Below are 24,861 nucleotides of genomic sequence, written 5' to 3'. Positions count from 1 at the left end.
GTTTAATGTCAAAGCCAAGACTAGAATCCATGTCTTTTGACACGTGTTATGATGCTTTCCTCTATTGCACTACATGCCTACACTTTCTTCCTACAGGATGTGAATTGAAAGTGGTTAAGCTAGTCTTTCCACCATATTTTCTCCTTGAACCCCACCCTTCTCAAACACCTAAGATATTGGTTGGAAATCCTATCAGTGAGGGTTCATTCTTTTTGAAGGCTTTTTTAATTTTTAGGAGGTTCTTATTAAAAGACAATTCTCCTTGGGAATGCAATGTCTCAAGCTAATAAATCCAGCTTATAAATGTGGGAAAGGAACAATACCTGAAAGGGAGGGAGCCAGAGATAAACTGCCTGCCTCACAATTTTACCTAGGGATTTGGTTCTCATCATGAAGGTATAAATACTATTCTAAACATTAGGACATCCTAGATAAAGGAATGAAGGAATAGGCTTCATGCTTATTAAACCTGCAGGTGGCATGAAGTTGGAAGGAATTGCCTGATATAGCAGAAAGCAGAATCAGGCTCCAAAAATCTGTCACTAAATTAGGCCAGAATTTTTAACTCTTTTGTATGCCATGGTCATCCTTTGTCAGTCCAGTGACGCCTATGGATGCCTTCTAAGAAATAGGTTTTTTTTAATATACAAATTACAAAGGACAGTAATCATATTGAAATATAGGTATCAAAATATTAAAGAGACAAGGTGACAAATCAGTAGTATGGAACTTCTGGGTAGACAGGTGGCCAAAATTAAAGATGAAGTTTTATATATATATAAAATGTAAAGTCTACTTGTGAGTCCAAAGAATCAATAGAATAGAACAGAATTAATATGAAAAAATATTTAGAATTTTTAATAGACCAAAAACTGAATCTAAGTCAAAAGTATGACGTGAAATTCAAAAAAAGTGAATGCAACCTCAGGCTTCTTTAAAAGAAATATAGGGGGCAGCTAGGTGGCGCAGTGGATAGAGCACCGGCCCTGGAGTCAGGAGGACCTGAGTTCAAATCCGGCCTCAGACACTTAACACACACTTACTAGCTGTGTGACCCTGGGCAAGTCACTTAACCCCAATTGCCTCACCAAAAAAAAAAAAAGAAATATAGATTCCAAATCAAAAGAAGTGATAGTTCTGCTGCATTTTAACCTAGTTAAAGGAAGAAGAGGAATTATAGATGATAAGAAGGCATGGAGAGCTCATGATAATGGTGATCATGACGATGATGTCAAGGATGATGATGATAGGTAGCACTTATACAGTGCTTTAGGATTTGCAAAGGGCTTTACATGTGTTAAATCACTTCAAATCTGTCCTTTTGAAGTCAGAGCAAGGCAAAAACTAAAGAAATCAAATGTGAAAGCTTACAAAGTTGAAAGCATCAAAGATTCATTGTAGTAGCAATTACTGGAGGGTGCAAGACATGATCTGTACCATGTTTTGCCCTGCTGCGGTGGTCTGAGGACTGTTTTACAAGCACCTCAAACTGGATTACCACTCAGCCAAAGTGAGAAACCAGTGAAACATGAATTTAGGGTTCTTGTCCTGATTCTGAACCCACCTACCCCCCAATACCTAGGGCTCTCATGCTACCTCCAAGTCTCCTGCCAGACATTCAATCAAACAGAATCAACATGCATTTATTATGCATCTACTATGTGCCAGATGCTAGTAGGACTTGGCCTCAGCCAGAACTTGGCTATGAAACACCCACGAATCCTTTTTCTCTCTTGACCTAAATAGATTTTTGAGGGTACTATAGTTGTGGGATTTTTGTGAAGGGGTTTAGAATTATTTTATTTTAATACGTTTAATTACAGACAGTGAAATAACTTGGGTTAGGAAGGGAGAGGAAAGAAGGGCTCTGGGTGGGTCTTCCTTCAGCCTCTCCCTGGGGAATCTGGGAGACAAAGAACTTTTGGTAGATTGAGCAGAGTGGATCCCTGACCCCCAGACCCACAGGGAGCCTATTGCATTCGTGTGCCATGAAAATGGGTATAACAATTCCCCTGGTCTTGCTCCTCTTCCCTCATCCAGTGCTTACCTATTCTTCCTAGAATGCTTTGGGGCAGTGAGCTACTAAAAGCCTTGGCACATAAACACCCACCATTCTAGGGGTGAAGATTCCATGAATCAAAATATGGGAATACAAAGTTTTCATAGTAAAGGGAGGAAGAATAGTGCTACTCTCCAACTTAAAAGTCAGGATGACCTCTACACCCTGGAACAGGAGCTAGGGACTATGTTGATGGGAAGGTTCTTGGGGAACTTGGGGTGTTAAGTTCAGACCCCCTGCCTGGCCCTCTGGATGCAGTCAGAAACAGACTATTTTAACTTGTTTTTGTTTTTCATGGTTTTTTTTCCTTTTGACCTTTTTTTTCTTTCACAATATGACTAATATGTAAATATGTTTTACATGATTGTACATGTATAATATATATCAGATGGCTATCTTGGGGAGGAGGGGGGAAGTACAGAAGGAGAAAAATTTGGATCTCAAAATCTTTCAAAAAATGTTGAAAATTGTATTTACATGGAATTGGAAAATATAAATTACTATTTAAAAAAAAAGAATACATTTAGAGTGCTGGGCCTGGAATCATGAAGAACTGAGTTCAAATCCAGCCTCAGAAATTTACTAGCTGTGCTACCTTAGGCAAGTCACTTAACTACTATTTGTCTCAGTGTTCTCAACTGTAAAATAGGGATAATATTTTATTATCTACCTCCCAGAGTTGTGAGGATCAAATGAGATAATAATTGTAAAGCATGTGGCACAGTGCCCAGCACATTTATTAGCTATTATCATCATCATTTTTTTTTCAGAACTGGTGGTCAAACATTTATCAACATGTCCCTGTGCATTGGCCACAGCTTTTATATTGGGATGAGGTACTTCTGTGAACCTTGGGAACTAAGGCTGCAGGTGTGAGCTGGGAGGTGGGTGGATTTGGGGCTTTTTGATCATAATAGCTGGACATAGAATAAGGAGGCCTGAGTCCCAAGCCATCTCTGAAACTCCATAGCTAGATGACCAAGGAAATGTGACCCCCTTTCTGGGCCCCAGTTCCTTCATTCTATACTCCAAAGAGGAAAGACAAACCATTTTATAAGCCTTAAAGAGCTATGCCAATGTGAATTCCTATATGGCTCCTACCATGTGCCCTATCCTGCAAGCTTTGAGGATGATGTGTCATATAGAAAGGATCCCCAATCAATGAATTGTGATTGACTGATAATCAATCATGTCAGTCACAATGCCTACAGTCCTGATAAGGTCTCTCCCTCTATCACTTCCAACTTGTGCTTATGGAAAAAGGAACAGCTCCATGGAGACACCAGTGTATAACTTTCCCAAGTTCAGTCAAGTGATGAAAAGGAAAGGGACGAAGGGCCACTGAACTTCGTGTTATCAGGAGGCCAGTTCTTTTGACTCCAAGTTCAGTGCTCTTTCTACCTCCCCCATCTACTTCACAAGGTATCCCATTAAGAGGGCTTTAAGACAAAGTTTTTACAATGGCATTTCTTCCCTAAATGAGGGCTCCAGAGCTCTAGTTAGTTGACCTTCAGGACCCAGCATAGCTTCATTTATTCAGACTGAACCTTGTTGTTAGGGCAGCATTTTTCAATTAGCTGTTTACAGCTTATTTGTTTACTTTCCAAATACACTGATAATTGCTATAGTTTGTTTCTGACATATGGTTTCAGTTTTCTTTTTTTCAGGGAGGAAGTAGAGTTTTTATTCAGATTTTTTTTTTTTAGTGTTTCCAATTACTTGCAAGTTTTACTCTTGATTTTTGATTCATTACAAAGATTGGAAAAATTCAAATTGAATGGCTTAGTTTTCTTCCCAAATACAAACTTTAGGATCCCACTATCCTTGGAAAGTTCTTTTGTTTTTGTTTTGTTTTTTCTATTAGGTACTTCTATCTTCCTGGCCAAGAAATCAAAGGACCCAAGTGAACACTTTCAATATTTATTTTATCTCCAGGTTCATTGTACTCAAGTTTAAACAGTTCCCCAAGGAATTCTGTTATTTGCTGCAGTGATGTCACAACCATGGCTGGATTAACCAAGATAACAGAACTGAGGGTTGATGAACCCTTGTGTAAATAAGATCAAAATGTAGTGAAACTATCAATCAATTGGGGTTTGTTTTGTTTTGATTTGGTTTTTCAATCCATTATACTAAGTCCAAAGATACTATAATAGACAGTCATAGTAGAAGTAAGTGTATTTCGATGTGAGAATAAAATTAGCTTTCTAAGGGACTACAGGAAATGACTAGATGGCACAGTAGATAGAGCACTGGCCCTGGAGTCAGGAGGACCCAAGTTCAAATTCAGCCTTAGACACTTACTAGCTGTGTTACTCTGTGACTGTCACCCAGTCACTAAACCCTGACTGCCTCCTTCCACCTTGTACCTCCCCCCCCCAATAAAAAGAGTTTACTGTCTGTAGAGAAATGAGTAAAAAGAAAATGAGAATCAAAAGACCTGGGCTCTGCCAAGTACTAGTTGTGTGAAAGGTCAAGTTACCTCTCTCTGAGTCTTAGTGTTCTCATTTGTAAAATTGGGAAAGCAATGTGGCCCAATGGACAGCAAGCTAGACTTGGAGACAGGGATACCTGAATTCAAGTTCCCCTTCTGATACATATTGGTTTTGTGACCTCGGGAAAGTAACTTAACCATTCTCAGTTGCTGAGAAGGTGCCAACCTTCATTGGTTGAGGGAGTTTCCAAAACTGGGCTTCACTACACAAAAGAAATTACAGGTCAAGTACCTATCCCTATCCTAATATAGTGCTTGAACTAATGACTTCATGGCATTGTTGTAGGTCTACTGGCTTTTCTTGGCTTCCATTCCACGGAAAATATCATGCCTCCCACAGGATAAACTGATCAGTTTACCTGAAATCTCATCATCCATGCACATTGACTCAGTTTTTGATACTCAACACCTTCTCTATTTCCTTACTTGCCTCTTCTCTCTGATTAGAGGACTTGGAAGGTGGAGCAATAAACTCCTCCCAATGCCTTCCATTATAGAGGACTCAAAACTTTGCTGATAACTCTCTATTTGTCATTAGTGGCTCTGCTTGCTTTCTATTCCACATAATATCATGCCCCCATGAAAGGTATCCTGTGGTGGCCCTCCTTTCTCTCTCTCCACTCCATTTTTCAGCTTCCTTTGATATGTTGTCTTTCACCACTAGATTATAAAATCCTTGAGGGCAGGGACTGTCTTTCTATTTCTAATTTGTATTCCTAGCACTAAGTACAGTGTCTACCACATAGTAGTCATCTTATCAATGTTAAATGAATTGAATGTGGTGCAGAAAGCTCTTTGTAAAACTCTGAAGTGCTATGGAGAAACCAGACCAGGTATTATTGGCTGTTGTTACTAGTATAAAATCATCCTGTGCAACTTTGTAGAAATCCTTGATTCTCTGAGTCAAGAATCTGATGAAAATCTGGTATGAGAGAATGTAGTCTTTGGCTTACTCAAGACTTTTTTTCCTTCAGGGCAATGAGGTTTAAGTGACTTGCTCAGGGTCACACAGCTAGTAAGTGTCAAGTATTCTGAGGCCGAATTTGAACTCAGGTCCTCCTGAATTCAGGGTCACTGCTTAAGACTTTTAGAAGTACAGAAAAGTAGGAATAATTTTGTAACAGGATGTCATGATCTATGACACCTACAATGGGATGGCCAGAAAAAGTAAGAAGTGTGATGACTCTTTTTTAAAAAATATGCTAGCTCATACTGAACAAAACAATAATCCTCTACTTCTTCATAGATCCATCAGTTAATAAAATCAGAGTTTTTCTTTTTTGTCCCTGTACAAGTTGGCATGAGGCCCATACACACATGGAATGAAACACAATCAGTTCTTGAATCAACAAATTTGATAAAAATTATCCATGTATTGTTGTTTTTTGTTTGTTTGTTTTTACAGGGCAATGAGGGTTAAGTGACTTGCTCAAGGTCACACAGCTAGTAAGTGTCAAGTGTCTAACGCTGGATTTGAACTCAGGACCTCCTGATCCAGAGCCCATGCTTTATCCACTGTGCCACCTAGCTGCCCCCCTATCCATGTATTGTTGTATTACATGCTTTGATTTTGAGGCCCAAATCAAGTATGAATTGAGAAATAATACAGCCTCGGTAAATACAAATATAGTCTCTTTTTCTTATCCTTGTTACAAAATGCCTCATGTCCTTTCCATCAGCCTAATTCCTTTCCAATTTAAATTACACAAGAATTAGTAAATTAGTGGTTAATCTGAGTATTGTGAGTGATAAGTTTAAAAATTCTTTATATGTGTGTTTAACGTAATACTGTAGGTAACTTTTTTTTTTTTAATTTTTAAATTTGGAAGTAGGGCAGCATTAGACCAATAATTCTATTGGTAGAAGGATCTTCAAAAAAAAAAAAAAAGAAGGATCTTCCAATTAGAAAATCCCCTCTAGCAATGGAGGTTAGTACCTTCTTGGCAATTTATACTCTTAAGAGAATTGCCTTGTGGGGCAGTTAGGTGGTGCAGTGGATGGAGAACTGGCCCTGGAGTCAGGAGTACCTGAGTTCAAATCCGGCCTCAGACACTTAACACTTACTAGCTGTGTGACCCTGGGCAAGTCACTTAACCCCAATTGCCTCACTAAAAAAAAAAGAGAGAGAGAGAGAGAGAGAGAGAGAGAGAGAGAGAGAGAGAGAGAGAGAATTGCCTTGTAATCACACAGTCAGTCTGTGTCAAAGGCTAGACTTGAACCCAAGTCTTTTTAATTCTGAGTTCACCTCTCTAATACCCTATATTACACAGGCTCACAGTAACCACTGTCTACTCCAAAAGTAATCTGAAATAAATTACTTCAAAATTTCCAAAATTTTCTGACTCTACATCCTGATCTGCCCCCTGCCCTGACCCCCTACTTCTTTCATCACAGTGTCTGAGAATGTTAGTTTGAAGAAAATAAAAGGACTGAACATCATTGGTAATTTTGAATGGAAAATTTGTGTTTGGTTTCAGTTAACTAAGACAATGTGACATACCAGAAAGAGGCCTAGATTCAGAGACCAGGTCAAAAGACATGAGATTGAATTGTGGTTTTGTTTACTACCTATGTGACACCAGGCCAACAATTTCACCTTTCTAGGTGGACCTTGGTTTTCTTATCTGTAGAATGAGAGGGTAGACTAGATAACCATCAGGTTTTCTTATAGCTCTCCATCCTAGAGGCATTTGAATGCTCCAGAAGTTCAATCCCAAACTTTTGAATTAGAGTTTTAAGATAGTACTGGGAGCAAAACCACAATTGACTTTTTTCCTAGTAATAATTCATGCTTAAACAAAGGAATTTCATAGATATCACTATTTTGAAGAGTCCCTCCATTACTTTCTTACACTTCTGGGATTTTGATTATCTGTAGATAAACATTCAATAATCTAGATATTTATCAATCTGAAAAGACAAATGAATATGTTGAATTAACTTAGATGTAGTTCAAAATTTATGTGAATGGTAGCTACTTAATAAGAACTATTATTAAAGTTTGCCAAATGAACACATAGCTGGATATTTGCCTGTCTATAGGATCTTAGGAGTTAGAGCTAGCAGAGGCCACTGAGATCATTTCAGGCCAGATGACCACTTGTTTCATATGTCGCTAAGAATATTCTTATTCAGGTAGTTCATTTGAGAGGTTATGGCATGATAGTGAATAGAATTCTGGACAAGCAGTGAGAAAGACCTGAGTTCAAAACTTACCTGAAATACTTGCTACCTGTATAAACCTGGAGGAGTCATATAACCTCTTTGGGCTTGTTACCTCAAAAGTAAAACAAGGGTGTTGGACTTTGACTCTTCATGACCCCATTTGGAGTTTTCGTGGCAAAGATACTGGAGTGGTTTACTGTTTCTTCCTCCAGCTCATTTTACAGATGAGGAACTGAGGCACCCAGGGTTAAGTGACTTGCCCAGGGTCACATAGCTAGCAAGTGTCTGAGGCCAAATTTGAGCTCAGGAATATAGATCTTCTTGCCTCCAGGCCCAGAGCTCAATCCACCTAGCTGCCCAAGGTTCTTTCAAGGATGTGCTAGATTCCTACATCCCTTCCAACTCTGGGATACTTTCTTGTCTATTTCCTTCCAGGGTATTACCATATTCCTGGTCACCCAGGTATTGGTTTTTTTTTTTTGTTTTGTTTTTGTTTTTTTTTGCAGGGCAATGGGGGTTAAATGACTTGCCCAGGGTCACACAGCTAGTAAGTATCAAGTGTCTGAGGCTGGATTTGAACTCAGGTATTCCTGAATCCAGGGCCGGTGTTTTATCCACTGCGCCACCTAGCTGTCCCCAGGTGTTTTTTTTTAAACTTGGGTGTTGTTCTTAAGCCCTTGTTCTCTTTCACCCTAAAATTAGTTGCTAGAACTGATCCCCTCTCTATCGTCAACATCCCTCTGGCATGTATAGCCTCTCCTCTCCATTCACAGAATGACTACCCTAGTTTAGGGCCTGATCACCTCTCATCTGCATGATTTTAAGAGCCTCATATTTAGTCTACCTGTCTCAAGCCTTTTTCCACCCCAATTCATTGTTCATATAACCAACAAAGTAATTCTTGCTAAAGCATCAGTCTAAACATATCACCACCATCTCATCCATAAACCAAAAGCCAAACCAAAACAACAACAACAAAAAAAAAAAGAAAAAGAAAGAAAAAGAAACCCAAAAAACAAAACCTCTAGAGACCCAAGGATCAAATATAAATTTTTCTTTATTGGATACTTACAAGTCTTCAAAATCTAGCCCCTTTCTATCTGTCCAATCTTCTTACCTACTATCCCTCTCGAATAATCTTTCTAGCCATGCTAGCCTACCCTCACCAATGACACTCTATCTCTTCTCTTCTCTTCTCTCCCAATGCCTGCAATGCATTTCCTCCTCCTCTCAGATAATTGGAATCTTTAGTTTCCTTTAAAATTCCCCCCAATAACCTCCATCCCATGACTACATCCTACTCATCTTGTATAATGTATATACTTTTATGTATACATCTTGTGCCCTTTTACCCCCACCCCATTAGAATGGAATCTCTTGGAAGTGTTTTTTTTAATTAAGCTAAAATTGTGTTTTTTTAATTGATTGTTATAGATATCAGTTTTGGCAGTGAGCATATTATTATTTTATTAATATTATATGCTAATAAAGGATAGACCATGAGTCTCCCTAACTTCTCATGGTCTCAGGGCTCATGGTAGAGAAAGCAGGGAGAGAGCTTCATTAGGAGAAAAGCCCCAAAAGACCCAAGTCTCAGAGAGACATTATGTGGTCTCAAGGAGACCCAAGGGAATTCACAAGACCTATACTGTCCTAAGAGGGAGAGCCAAGCCAAGAACATGTTCAGAGAAACAACTCCTGGCCTCTTCTAAGAGTAAAGATAAACAAAAAGGAAATAAAGAAATGAACAATTTCTTGGAGTAACTAAAGTTAAAAGACATATATTATCTACTGAATGGAACAGCAAAAGAACATATATTTCTTAGCACCACATAGAACTTTTACAAAAATTGACAAGGTACTAAGGCACAGAGATATTACAAACAAATGTTAAAAAGGAAGAGTATATTAATATATCACTTATAGATCATAATGCAATAAAAATCCTAATTGGTTCAGGGACCAGAAACAAAAGATCCAGACCAAATGGAAACTTAAAAATGGAATCCCAAATAAAAAATACATCAAATAAAAATCACTGAAACAATAACTATAAAAAAGGAAATGATGGGCAGCTAGGTGGCACAGTAGATAGAGCACCAGCCCTGGAGTCAGGAGTACCTGAGTTCAAATCTGGCCTCAGACACTTAACACTTACTAGCTGTGTGACCCTGGGCAAGTCACTTAACCCCAATTGCCTCACTAAAAAAAAAAAAAGAAAATGATAATGATGAGAGAACAAATCAAAATTTCTGGGAAGCAACTAAAGAAGTCCTCATGGGATAAATCATATGCTTAGAAACATACATTAACAAAATAGAAAAAGAAATTAATGAATTGAATATGCATTTAAAACTTTAGAAAGCCAACAAATGAAGAAATCTAAAATATTCATAAAAGAGTAGGTATTAAAAATTAGGGGGGAATTAGATAAATTGGAAATAATTGGAAACAATGAATAAAATTAAAAGCTGGTTATTTGAAAAAGATTAATAAAATTGATAAATGATTATATAATTTTATTTTTTAAAAGAGGAAAAAATAAAACCAATAAACTATAAAATGAGCTAGGTAAAATCACAGTAAAATCAGAAGAAATAAAATGAATGGTCAATTATGCATAGTTATATGCTAACAAAACTGAAAACACAAAAGAAATAGAAGAATACCTTCAAAAATATAAAATGTCCAAATTATCAAAAGACCAGACAGAGATTTTAAATAACTTAATCTTAGAAAGAGAAATAAATCTAATTTTAAAAGGAGCTACCAAAGGGGAACAACTCCTGGTGTTGATGGATTCATAGGATAATTCTATCAAACTTTTAAAGAACAATTAATACCTAAACTTCCCAAATTAATTTCAAAAAATTAGAACAAAGGCATCCTTCCAGAATCCTTTTATGAGACAAATATAGTCCTAATACCTAAACCAGTGAAAGATAAAACAAAGAGAGAAAACTATAGGCTACTATCAATAATGAACATCAAATCTAAAATTTTAAACAAAATCCTGTCATATAGACTACAGTTATTTATACAAGAAATCATTCATAATAACCAAGAGGGATTTATCCCACGGATGCTAGGATTGTTATTAATTAGGAAAACAATCAAAATAATTAATCATATAAAAAGCCTCAAATATCCCAAACTACAAGATCATTTCAATAGATTCAGAAAAAGGCTTTGACAAAATACAATACACCTTTGTGCTAAAAACCTTACAAAATAAATGCAGAAAGGGATCTTTTTCAATGTCCTAAAAAGTGTGTATCTAAAACCAAAAGCAAGCATCATACAAAATGGGGATATACTACACTAAAATCTTTTCCAATAAATATAGGAGTGAAGCAAGCATTTCTACTCTTCTCATTATTATTTGAGATAGTTCTCAAAATGGTCTCAACTACAATAAAACAAGAGGAAAAGAAATGTATGAAGATAGGTAAAAAGGAGTTAAAAGTATCCCTATTTCCTGCTGATATGATGATTTGCTTGAAAAATCCTAGAGAATCAGTAGACACTGATTGAGACAATTAGTAGTTTCAGCAAAGTTGCAGGCTACAAAACAAATCCTTGAAAATCAACACTTCTATATAATAATAACAAAACAAAAAATCATCAGGACAGCTAGGTGGCACAGTTCATAGAGCACCGGTCCTGGATTCAGGAGGACCTGAGTTTAAATCCAGCCTCAGACACTTGACACTTACCAGCTGTGTGACCCTGGGCAAGTCACTTAACCCCAACTGCCTCACCCCCCCCCCAAAAAAAATCATCAAAATTGAAATCTCATTCCAAATAACTACAAAATGCATAAAGTATTTGGGAATTTATACACACAAACCTTGTATGTAGTTAATCAGAAAGTGCCCCATAAAGAACAACTTAAATAGATGGCATAATAATCAGTCTTCATGGGTAAGCCATACCAATATAACAAAATGAAATGTTAAGGCTTTAAAAATCAAATTATTAAGGGGATATTTTATAGAGGACAGCTGGGTGATACAATGGATAGAGCACCAGACCTGGAATCAGGAAGACCTGAGCTATGTGACCCTAAGCAAGTCGCTTAACCCCATTTGCCTCCATTTCCTTCATCTGTAAAATGAGCTGGAGAAGGAAATGACAAACCACTCCAGTATCTTTGTCAAGAACACCCCAAATAGGATCACAGAGTCAGACATAACTGAAAAGTAACTGAATAACAATGAAAAAAAACCATGTACAACTTCATAAAATAATACCAAAATTCATTTGAGAAAGAAAAGGTTAAGAACATTAAGGCAAATGATGAAAAGAAGTAAGGACAAAGAAAGAGTAGTACACCTAAACCTCTAACTATATTATAAAGCAGCAGTCATCTAAAACATCTACTTTTGGCTTAAAAAGTAGAGAGGCAGATTAATGCAATTTAACAACCCAATGTTTTATAAAATGGAAAACATAAATTACCTCAGGCATGGAGTGGGCAGGGGGGACTCCTTATCTGATACAAACTGCTGGGAAAACTGGAAAGCAATCTGGCAGAAATTATGCCTAGATGAACACCTTTACTTTATATTCCACAATATATTCTAAATGGATATACGATCTTCATATTAAAGATCATGCTATAAAAAACAACTAGAAGAGAAACATCATATACCTCTAACAGCTCTGGACAATGGGAATCCCTTAAAGAACTAGGTAAGTGACAAAGAAAAGATTTGGTATTAGAATCCTGTGATTAATAACACTAATTTTTAAAAAGCCCACTAAAACATTGATACCTCAAGTAAATGTTGTATCGGTGACATCTAATTTCAACATTCATTGTCAAATATTCTTTAACTAAATCCTCCTCCAAGGTACAGAAATGATCTGAGGGTCTTTAAGCTATGGGAAAGCTCTTGTGGTTTCTACTGAGATTTGGACTAGTTCTGTCAGTAAGGGATCAGCTCACCCATCAAGAAGCCAGGTCATCAGGTGATAAGTGCTTTGTTTGTTTGTTTTTGTTTTTTGTTTTGTTTTGTTGTGTTTTTTTTTTTTTTTGATGGGGTGTGGGTAGGGTAAGGAGGTTTCAGGCCACAAATCTCTTGAGTCTTTATCACTCAAAGAAGCCTCCAAGGCCAAAAACATTCATAATGTAATGATTACTCTTCTGGTGATGGCTCTATCTGATCTTAGCTAATCTAATCCTCTGCTGATGGACAATCCATCAGCAGGGTCCTGCTAATACTAATAATGCCTAATATTTATAAAGCACTTTATTTTTAATAAATGTTTAATGGTAGTACTTCACAACTATGTGAGGTAGATGATGTTGTTATCATTGCCATTTTACAGGAAAATGAAATTTCTCTGAGGAAACTGAGATTGAACACAGTTAAGTGACTTGCTCAGGGTCACACAGCTGTTAAGAATCTAAGAAAGGATGTGAATTCAAGTCAATCTGATTTCAGGTCCATTACTCTATTATCCACTGTGCCACATAAATGCTTACACACCTTTACAGTTTTGTAAGACTAGCCACTTATAGGCAGCTAGGTGGCACAGTGGATTGAGTGCCAGGTTTGGAGTCAGGCAGACTCATTTCCTGAATTCAAATTTATCCTAAGATGCTTACTAGCTGTGTGACCCTGGGCAAGTCACTTAACCCTGTTTTTCTCAGTTTCCTCATCTATAAAATGAGTTGTGGAAGGAAATGGCAAACCACTCCAATATCTTCTTGGGGGGGGGCAGGGGGGAGGTTTGGTGAGGCAATTGGGGTTAAGTGACTTGCCCAAGGTCACACAGCTGGTAAGTGTCAAGTGTCTAAGGCTGGATTTGAACTCAGGTCATCCTGATTCCAGGGCCAGTGCTCTATCCACTGTGCCACCTAGGTGCCCCATCCACTCCAATATCTTTGCTGAGAAAATCCCATATGGCCTCAGGAAGAGTTGGACATGACTGAAAAACTATAACAAACATTGGCCAGGATTTGCCCATAGCATGAAATCATGGGACTTGTCAAAGTCACTGAATGTTAATAGTGGAAACTGCAAGAACATATTAAGGCATTCACATTATGCACTTTTGCATTGCATTAATAAGAATTCACTACTAAGGGCCACCAAATATCAAAGTTACCCATGTAATATAATCAGGGACTTCAAAGGATAACAATACCAGGGGGAAAAAAATTAGGCTTTTGGTTAAAGGTTGAAAAGGCAACTATATAAATATCTATTTATACATTTTTTAAACTCTCATCAAATTTCAAGAAATCATTAACCAGACAAGTATTTGGACTGTGAATTTAGCAATAGGTTAGGACATTTTGACAGCCTATTCATGTCTGCATTTTAATGTTATCCATAGTCAAATGGAAAGTATGCATGGGCAAGGTCTATAGAGTCATGTTTTTGCTCAGGTTATTAAGAGATCATTATATTTCTTGTCTGACAGCTATGCTAAAATATACACATATATGTATTTACATATATATTCATTCTATTGTATTCAACCTAATGATAACAGCTCATCTTCCCAGTCACTCAAACTCACAACCTCAGTGTCAGCCTTGAATTTTCTCTCTTACACCACATATCTAATCCATTACCAAATCATGTCACTACATCTCATATATATCCCCTTCTCTCCGTGAAAAATAGCCACTTGAGTTCAAGCCCTCATCACCTCTTGCCAGGACAGGGTAAAGCCCTCTCCTTGGTCTGTCTCCCTTCCTCAAGTCTCTTTAAACTCCAATTCATTCTCCATGCAGCTGCCAAAGTGATTTTTCTAAAGTGTAAGTTTGACTACATCATCTTACTTAGTGAGTTCCATTATTTCCTCATTACCTCCAGGATGAATTACAAAGCCATAATTTAGGTTTTTAAAGTCCTTCACAACCTAATTCCTTCCTACCTTTAAAGTTTTCTTATACCTTACTCCCCTCTACATCCTCCACAATCAACTGAGCTTGCTTCTTTGCTGTTCCTTACATGGGACATTACAACGCCCATTTGAGTGTCTTCTTCACATTGGCTATTTGTCATGCTTGGAGTTCCTTGCTTCCTTCAGGACTCAACTTGAAGTCCACCTTTTTTTGCAGGAAGTCTTTCTTGGTTCCCCCGCTTACTAGTGATGCCCTTGTCATATTACCTTCATCTATTCTATATGCATCTTATGTATCTAGTTATTGACATGTCACCTCCTCCATTAGAATGTCAGCTTCTTGAGGGCTGGGACCATTATTGTCTTTCTTTATTGTGGGAAAATGTGCCGCCCCCCTCAAAAGTTGACAATACTTATGCCCACAAATGGGGGGGGGTGCTGGGCTCCACCCAGTCTAAGAAAGGGCTGCCTCCCCTCCCCCTCCCCCTCCCCAGCAAACTGAATCATGTGATGAGGGAGACCCAAGGCTGGTCACCTGGGGGAGGAGTTTAGAGGGCTGTCTCTGTGTCACCACCCCCCACTGGCTAGTTTTTGGCACCAGTGTCTTTCCTGGAAGACTGTAACTGGGGAAGAAGGGAGGGGCCAGATGAGTTAAAGAAGCTCAGGGGCCCATATTTCGAATCCATATCTATTAGGGAGTGGCCCATTCTCATGAGAATGTAAATAAAGACCTTGGGTACTTCAACACTGAGTCCCAGAAATTTTTAAATGTGGTTTCTCATATTTATATTTATTTTCTTTGTTTCCCTTCTTGATGGTTTTTGTTTGTTTGAAGCTAATTATTGCCCTTCTTGACTAAACTTTTAGCAAATGGTTTTGTCATACACAAACACTTCTAAGGAAAGGAAAAGGGGTTTCTTGCCTGCACAGCCCAGAGGTAGTCCAGACGTAACTTCAAGTCCACCTGCCTGGCATGAAGGGCCAAAGCACAAGAAAACAGCAAAATAGCTAATATAGGTTCATATCCACGGAGGTAAAAGGTGCCACCCCTGAGGAGAAAAGACAAGCTCAAATTAGTGATCAGTACCTGAGGTCAACACTTTAGCTCAATATATTTAAAAAAAAAAAACTTCTTTGAGTAATATCATAAATGCAATTACTCTGGAAATAGCTATTCCTATAGATTATAGATAGAATCTATCCTCCTTAATTCAAGAATACCAGTATTTTCAATGTCATTCACTATGTTTCACTGGTTTAATAATTTTATCCACATTAAAGTTTAGGTCATTTTGTGCTTAAAATGACATACTCTAGTTATTATTATTACTTTTTAATCTGTAAAACTTTGGTCAATCAGAATAAATTTGTTAAGTACCTACTATGTGCCAGGCACTGTGGTAAGTGCTTTAGATCACTGATTTGTTTAGAATATATTAGGAGAAAGGGAAAAGGTCACCAAGTTGATTGATTGCACCTTGAAAATTGTTTTTATTGTTTTAAAATTTTAGGTCTATTTTTGAAAATTATATTTAAGGTAAAGCAGAAATATAATAGCCATTAAAATATCTTAATTTTTAATTAAGAAACCTCAACCCTTCAGAATATATTTTCTTCCTTATTAGTAAGTCTCAGTTCACTTTAAGGGCATCAAATGTATTGGAAAAAGACTCAATATTTTTTTCCCTAAAATACACTTCCCTAAGTATAACACCTAGTGTATCAATAAAAACCATTTCTTCTATTTTAATTTTTCTCATTAAACAAAAATATGTATTCTTAGCCTCTTACTTCCTTCTCCTTCCACTGTTGGGGAGGAAATAGAACAAGAAAAAAAAAACCATCCCAAAACCTTGTAACAAATATGCATAGTCAAACAAATCAAATTCATGTATTGATTATGTCCAAGAAATAAATTTATCATTTTTCACCCCAATTCCATCACTTCTCTGACAGAGATGGAAAACCTGATTCATTATTGGTCCTTTGAAATCCTTGATACTACATTGATCAGAATTCTTAACTGAAAAACTTAGAAACTCTGATCAGTTCAATAACCAACCTCAATTTCAGAGGATTTATAGTAGAACCAACTTCCAGGAGATGGAAAGGTAATGGAGTCAGAGTTTTTTGAGGCATAATTGGGGGTAGGGGGAACTTAGCTAATATAAAAATTTGTTTTACTTGACCCTATATGTCTGTAATAGGTTTTATTTTTCTTGCTTTCTGAGTGTAGGGAGAGGTGAGAGAGGGAAAATTCAGAGCTGAAAAATTTTAAAAAGAAAGCTATTGTGTTAAGAATTGGAACTATACTGGAATTACTGACAAATGGCAGATACCCTCCAAATGGATCCTTTAGAGCCCCCCCTTAGTGACATTCCAGTAAGTTCACTTACCCCACTGCTTTTCTGTACCCACTGAGCTCCAAAACCAGTATATATAAGACTGTAACTAAAAAGAGAAGTATCATTTTTGGCAATGAAGAGACACGGAGAAATATTGCCAGCGTCAAAGTCCCCACAATGCAGGAAAGGAATGCATGATGGGCTGTGTCACAGGGCAGGACATTCCTTGTCTTATTCATTCCTCCAGAAGAAATGATCACTAAGGAGCTGCTGGAATTAGTGTTCCATGACCAAGGCATGCAGCCCACCTGGGAGAGTAGGAAGAAAGGGGTGTACAAAAGAAAAACTTGTAATCATCCATTTTGAACATACACTATTAAATCCAGCCCTGGTATCATAACTGTTGAAATATTTTTAATTTAGAATAGGCATATATAGCTGCAATTGATCATTTACAAAGCTCATACTTCATATGATTTTATATATATATATATAAAATCTCACTTGATCCTTAAAACAATGGTGTAACCTTGGATACCATCCATATTTTAAAGATGAGACAAGAAAATAATTATAACTCATATTTATCTAGAGCTTCAAGATGTACAAAAGACTTGCCTTTTAACAACTAGATGAGGCACATAGGGGAATTATTATTCTCATTTTATAGATCAGGAACATGAGGTTCAGATAGATTGATTTTCTCAATGTTTCATAGTTAGCAAATTTTTCTTAGAGTATATCCTTCCTCATCCCCCCAACACATACCCTAACACACATATAGAAATATACATGACACCATGTTGTCAGTTTCCTGCCTCTCTGTAACAAGGATTGGTACCAGATGCCCCTTCTAATCAGTGAAATCTATCCTACTGCTGGGACATACTTATGACATTCTCTCAGCTAACTTTCCATCCTTTCTACATGAAAGCCATGGTAGCAATTAGCTCTCACTCCTCATCTTTCCTTCAGAAGCTAAAGAGGATAGAATCTACTGTTCTGTCTTACCTTGTTTATTGTATAACCCATAGAGGTAATCTTTCAGAAGAATCCCTACAAAGATTTTTTTTTCTTTGTAAGGGATTATTGAGAAAAATGGAAAAGGACCAAATTGGTTAGACTCTGTTATGCTAAATCATGAGGTAGGGGTTTATAAAGTTGAGTAATTTTGCCTATTTTATTATGTATGCATATATGCTTAATATGTGCAAATATTAAATATCCAAGTGACTAAGTCCAGATTGTTTGAACATATTTCTGAAGGATCATTTCAATAAAACTTTAAAATATCTTTACTCCATCCACAAAACAAGTAGTCAAATACAGTTATTTAGGTACACATGGAATACCCAATATTTGCTGAATTGAATTTAGTTTACTCAAAGATTTCATCTCCTCTAAACAATGTCTTCCCCTTTCAGATTACCTTTCATCAACTCTGTATATGTTTTGTATTTACCTATCTTTTTACATTTATGTTTTCTTCCCTATTAGAATGTAAGTTCCTTGAGGACAGGGAATGCTTTTACCATTCTTTGCAAGGATTGGTAATGCTTAGCATAGTACCTGAACCATTGTAAACACTTAATAAATGCATGTTGGCTGGTCAACACTCTAACTGTAATCTTGGGGATGATTAATTTCCTCAATTCTTCCATTAAATAATTTTGCCAGAATTCCACCCCTTATTTCTTAGATTTTCCTCTAAGAAACATTGTGTCTTATTCAGGTTTGTATATCCATTGTTACAATGACTTGCCTGGTGCCTTTCATAAAAAGTAGCTCAATAAATGTTGACCATTGACTGGAAATGAAATTGGTATAATAATTTTAAAAGGAAAGGGCTAAAACTTTTATCATTTGAGTGGAAGATCTCAGAAATTTAAGGATTCTTAAAAATAGATATTTAACAGGCAAAAATTCCATTTCTATAATAAAATTGTCTCTCTTTTCTTGTTCTCAACCCAAATTCTTTCTTTAGATTCATGTGTATGTACATATATGTTATATATACTATATACGTATGTATGCTTATATACACATATCTTTGTATAATATTACACATTACTATTCTCTATGACTAGAGCCTTAAGCAGGAATTCTGGGGACTGGGGACAAATTTGGTTTGAGGAGAATGTGGTACAAAGAGGATATTTTTTTTTCCTAGTCAAGTACTATTATAATAAGAGAGGGGATTGCCAGTCTCCCAAATGTTCTGACCCCAGCTAGGAAAATACTGGTTTAGGGTGTAGTTGTGTGGGAATCGTACTTCCCAGAAGAGGGCCAGAAACCTGAGAGACAATACTTTCACAGTGTGGTGACACCAAAGAACCCTGAGGCATGGGGTGGGAGACCTCCACAAGGAAGAAGTGAACTCCTCAACTCAATGTTAGAGACCTTTGGTGGATCCCAGTCACCTCACCCTCATTACTACACCATCCCTAACCCTGCTGTCCCACAGGCCAACAAGGTTGGAAATTATGTCATTGGGGCAGTAATGGGTTTAAAAATTTTTAAGTAATTAGTTAACTGGCTCTTTTGCCTTCACGAAGCTAAAAAAATATGTTTTCATAATGCAGCAATGTAATGTAGTTGATATAACACTGAAATTGACTTCACTCAAGAGCTGTTTGACTCCTGATTTAGACACTTACTTCCCATGTGATTTCTAGGTAATTCACTTAACTACTCTGAAACTCAGTTTCCTTATATGTAAAATGAGAATAACAATGTTAGTTTTACCTATTTACCTCAGAGGGTCATTGTAAGGAAAACACTTTGGAGACCTTGAGGTATTATATGAATGTCAGTTATTATTCCTTGCAGATTCTTTCACTTAATTAACTTTTTTAGACTTCTTCAAGATAGTTTTTGTGTCTACCCCATTGATACTCTTTGAGCGTGTAAAAGTATAAATCGATTTTTTAAAATATGACTGACATGTTCCCGACTTTTATATTTCTTTGCTGTCAAGTTAATCCAATTTTAGAACAAGAAAAAAGGGATATGCATAAAGAATGAACTGCAATAATGCTGGTGACAGGGCACCAAGTATGACACCCACCATACAGGTTTTCTGTATTATAATAAGCCCTATGGAGTTGATATGCACAGCCACATATGCTTAAGGACAGGTTTTGACCCACAGTATAACTGAAGATATTCTATTAAAAAAACACTTTGAAGTGGGGATTAATATTTTATTAAAGCATTAGCATAAAATGTAATTTCCAGACATCTAACTGCCAGTGAAAGAATCTCTGGTTTTAATTTGCTTTTATTTCTATTATTTACTTACATAGAAGAACTCAAGATATTTGATGGGATTTAGGTAAATTGAAGGTTGTTGTGAGGTAGGCGACAACAAAGAAAATGAACAAAGAATTTTAATGTTGCAGACTCTATCATGTAGAAATATGCCTCACTTACAGATATGGAGAGAGCAAAATGAATTTGAAATGACCTCATAACTTTTAATGATTTTCATTGTTCTCAAGCTAGACAAAGAATCCAGAGTCTGAAGTTGACTCTACACTAGTCTAGATAGGTTATAGTATTTGTGGCTGACTTTAGCAGCATGATCATACCTGTAATACTGTTTACAAAATTCAAGGCCTTTTTTAAAAAGCATTTATATAGTATCTACTAGGTGCCAGGCATTGTGCTAAGTGCTTTACAAACATTATCTTATTTGAGCCTCAGAACAACCCTGGGAAAAGGTGTATGGTTATCTCCAATTTATAGATGAGGAAACAGAAAGAGAGAGAGAGAGAGATTAAGTGACTTGGCCAGGGTAACACAGCTATTAAGTATCTGAGGCTAGATTTGAACTCAGGCCTTTCTGACTGTGCAGTTTACATCAGCAATGTTATTTTAATAGTACTGTGAAGATACTTCAATGGTGAAATGTTAATTGCATTCATACTCTTAATCTTAACACATGTTGTAGATAGTTTTAGCCTTAAGTATATTTATATTGTAATTCTTTGAAAACTGGTCATCTACACATGATTTTAATGGCAACTCTTTAAGAACAAAGACATTTCATTAACCCATGCTGTTCCTTTCCTTAGTTTTGTTGGTTCAGACTTTATAGTACATGCACTTTGGAAAAGGGTTGTTGTTCAGTCATTGCAGTCATATCCTGTTTCATGACCCCATCTGGGTCAATAGAAGTTGCTTGCCATTTCCAGCTCATGTTATGATGAGGAATTAAGGCAAACAGGGTTAAGTAATTTGGTCAGGGTCACCCATCGAGCAAGTGTCTGAGGCTGGATTCGAATTAATAAAGATGAGTCTTCCTGATTTTAATCTCAGTGCTATGAAAGGTGCATGATTCTAAAAAGTATGCTAGACACTGATGTAGTAATTGTAATGTATAACCTATATCAGATTGCTTGCTGGCTTTAGGGGTGAAAGGAAGGAATGGAGGGAGACAAATTTGGAACTCAAAATCTTACAAAAATGAATGTTCAAAATTATCTTTACATGTAATTGGGGAAAAATACTATTTTTAAAAAGAAACTGATGTAGGCCTACATTGGTAGATCCAAATGTAGAGGGTCATATTGTTTAGAGTCAAAAGACAGAAATTATGTTTTTGTTTCTCAAGGAGTCAAAATATATTAATGAAAATGAGGCCTTAGGAGTATGCATATTTCTATCTATTAAAATTCTATGCTCAACTTTGAAATCTGACTAAAGCCTGACATACTTGAAGAGTTTGTGAAAACATGCAATTCTCTTTATAACAATATTACTGAATTCTGTCTTTGCATTACAAAGTTCAATACTCACCACACATCCTTGAGCCACAGAGTAAAGTAAAATTACGATGAAAACACATAAAACAGTACGAATTTGAATTGTCAGGCACCCTGGAAAACACTGAACAAACAAAAAACATTATTACTCTTAACAAACATTATTTTAACCACATTTTAAAATATTTTATAAAGGAGAACATAGAAGGAAGTCAGTATTTCACATCTTTTTACCTAGTCTCCCCACCTCCACACCCGTCCCCCATATAACTTCCAACTTTTTGAGTTATACACTTCTATCCCTTATTTCCGAGGACATATTTTTGAAAACAACAGTATAGTACTTTGGAAACAACATCTATGGAAATGGATGGGGCAGCATTCAAATACTAGGTCTTCCAATATATTTCATTGATATCTTTTGTCTTTACATTTTGTCTTTATCATCCCTCCCTGTACTACCATTTCCTCTCTTTTGTAACAAGACAACAGTTAAATAAATATATTTATTATTTAAAAAGGCGGGGGGCAGCTAGATGGTGCAGTGGATAAAGCACCGGCCCTGGATTCAGGAGGACCTGAGTTCAAATCTGACCTCAGACACTTAACACTTACTAGCTGTGTGACCCTGGGCAAGTCACTTAACCCCAATTGCCTCACCAAAAAAAAAAAGTGTTGCTATGAATATTTTGTCACAATGTTGTTATTCATTCAGTTGTGTCTGACTCTTGCTGACCCTGTAGACCACAGCACACAAGGCACCAATTGTCCATGCGTTTTCTTGGCAAAGATACTGGAGTGGTTTGCCATTTCCTTCTCCAGTGGATCATCCTTTGTAATATATGTCACATTTATTTCTGTCTTTGATTTCCTTGGACAAATACATCATTTTAAAAATAAGGAAACAGGAGGAAGGGAAAAAAATCTGAAATTGTAAAGCTTGTATAAACAAAAGTTGAGAACTATCTTTACATGTAATGGAAAAAATAAAATACCTTATATGTAAAAAAAAAAGAAAAGAAAAAAAAAGAAAAAAGGCAAATGAAAAAAAAATACCATAAACTAAGAATAATGTATAAGAATGAATAAAGAACAGGAAAAAAGAAAAAAAATAAGGAAACAGTTTCAGAAAAGTGGTGTCACTTGGCCATGTCATGTAGATGGGCAGCATCAGAGGTGAGATTCAACCCAATTTCTCTATCTCTAAATGCATTTTTTTTTCATGACAGGACAAGGGTTTTTTTAATGCAGAAATCAAAAGTTGCTTTTATCCCTTATCTAGGGCAAGGGAAAACGGATCTCAATCATCAACAGAAGCTTTAAAAGACTTAACCAAAGTTCTTGGACTTGTATTTTAAAGCACTTTTTGAAAATTGTACTTTAATATAATTGGTTTCCTTTATAATTCTATTTTATATTATGCATTACAAAACATTTTTTTTTTTTTTTAGTGAGGCAATTGGGATTAAGTGACTTGCCCAGGGTCACACGGCTAGTAAGTGTTAAGTGTCTGAGGCCAGATTTGAACTCAGGTACTCCTGACTCCAGGGCCGGTGCTCTATCCACTGAGCCACCTAGCCGCCCCACAAAACATTGTTTTGAGAAGAAGTCCTTTGGTTTCACCAGAATGCCAAATCTAAAACACACACACACACACGTGTGCACACGCGCGCATTTAAGAACATCTGCTCTAGATGAAAAATCCAAGGATGAATATTGGGGAGAAAAGAATTAGAGTAAGATAAATGATCAAATACTGATATTTTTAAAAATACATGTACTTACTCTTAACTAAAACTTCTCAAACCTGCTTTTTATGTGTGCCTTTCAACCTACAGAAACTAGAGTTTAGATCTGAGGGGAGAAAAATTATCATCTTTTGGGAATTAAAAGGAGATTCCACTCGAAAAATAATCCAAAAAGCATATTTGGATTATTATTTTTGCTACTGTATTTTAAAATTCAATTGCTTTTTTTTTTCCTCTTGGTTATAATTAATGGTTCTTTTGGAAGAGTCATGAGCAGGCATGTCCTGAGAAACACAGGTGATATAAAAACAAAAGATATTAATTTTTAAAACATTAAAATGACCTTAGTTAATTTAGCTAACCAGTTAATTTAATTATACTTTTCAAATTGTCTCTTTTTTGTTTTAGATCAATGTCCAGTTCTTTGTATTCCAAATCAAATATTAGTATTTTCTTTTAAAGTGAATATTAATTATTTCTCAGGAATTCCTGAAACTTTCTCTTTGTCTAAAATTATATAAAGTTGTTATGTTTTCCTCATAGGTTGGTTCTGCATAGCTAAAGTCATCAGAGACCAGTTTAATTTTGTATCTTTATGAATCCTACTTTGAAGTGTGTTGACTCTGGGGCCAATGGCCTGGTTAGCAAGCCACAGATCTTGTTGATAAAGAGTCGTAGTTTTAAAAAAAAATTTAAAGATCAACCCATATAATTGAGCACAACAACAAAAAAGAACATTAGAAGTATGATACCTTATGATATTAATTATTAAAAGCCCATTATATAGTACATGTCCCAAAGTGCTAAACTCAGTGATAGGTCTTGAAATAATCTAGCTCGGCTGAAATGTGGTAGACATGTACAGGAACAGTGAGGCATTTGGATATAATTCAAAAGGCAGTGGAGAGCCATTACAAGTTTTAGACAGTGAAGTGACATTATCAGAGCTGTGTTTTAGGAAGATTAATGTGACATCTTATGTATTATGGACTGAGAGGAAGAGAAACTAGATCTAGGAAAATCAGAAGGCTATTATGACAGTTTAGGAGAGAGATGATGGAGATCTGAAATAGGGAAATGACAAAAGGAATGGGAAAGAAGAAAAAATGCTGGCTATGAGAATCAAGAAATACTGGGGGGGGGGTGCAGCTAGGTGGCACAGTGGATAAAGCACCGGCCCTGGATTCAGGAGTACCTGAGTTCAAATGCGACCTCAGACATTTGACACTTACTAGCTGTGTGACTATTGGCAAGTCACTTAACCCTCATTGCCCTGCAAAAAAAAAAAAAAAAAAAGAAAAGAAATGCTGAGGAGGGAAAATCTATAGAATTTGGTGACTAGATAGAATTGAAGCAAAGAACAAGGGATAATTAAAAAATTCCTGATGCTCAGAGCTTGGATGACTGGAATAAAGTTGGT

The 24,861-nt window shown here is 36.4% G+C and overlaps 1 protein-coding gene and 1 long non-coding RNA gene across 2 annotated transcripts in view; one reads left to right on the top strand and one right to left on the bottom strand.

The window, feature by feature from the left end:
* ADCY1 (adenylate cyclase 1) overlaps positions 1–24,861 on the bottom strand; it is a 348,458-nt gene that overhangs the window by 43,272 nt on the left and 280,325 nt on the right. Inside the window, exons 12-14 of the mRNA XM_043979268.1 lie at positions 21,728–21,817; positions 16,979–17,235; positions 15,505–15,631 (exon numbers count right to left, since the gene is read on the bottom strand). Of these exons, the coding sequence (XP_043835203.1) occupies positions 15,505–15,631; positions 16,979–17,235; positions 21,728–21,817 (474 nt within the window). The remainder of the gene's footprint in view (positions 1–15,504; positions 15,632–16,978; positions 17,236–21,727; positions 21,818–24,861) is intronic.
* Positions 1–24,861, top strand: part of LOC122736853 — a 53,018-nt gene that overhangs the window by 16,632 nt on the left and 11,525 nt on the right. The window lies entirely within an intron of this gene.

This window comes from Dromiciops gliroides, chromosome 1 (genome assembly GCF_019393635.1).
Source record: "Dromiciops gliroides isolate mDroGli1 chromosome 1, mDroGli1.pri, whole genome shotgun sequence".
Lineage (NCBI taxonomy): Eukaryota > Metazoa > Chordata > Mammalia > Microbiotheria > Microbiotheriidae > Dromiciops > Dromiciops gliroides.
This window is presented reverse-complemented; position numbering and strand designations above follow the sequence as displayed.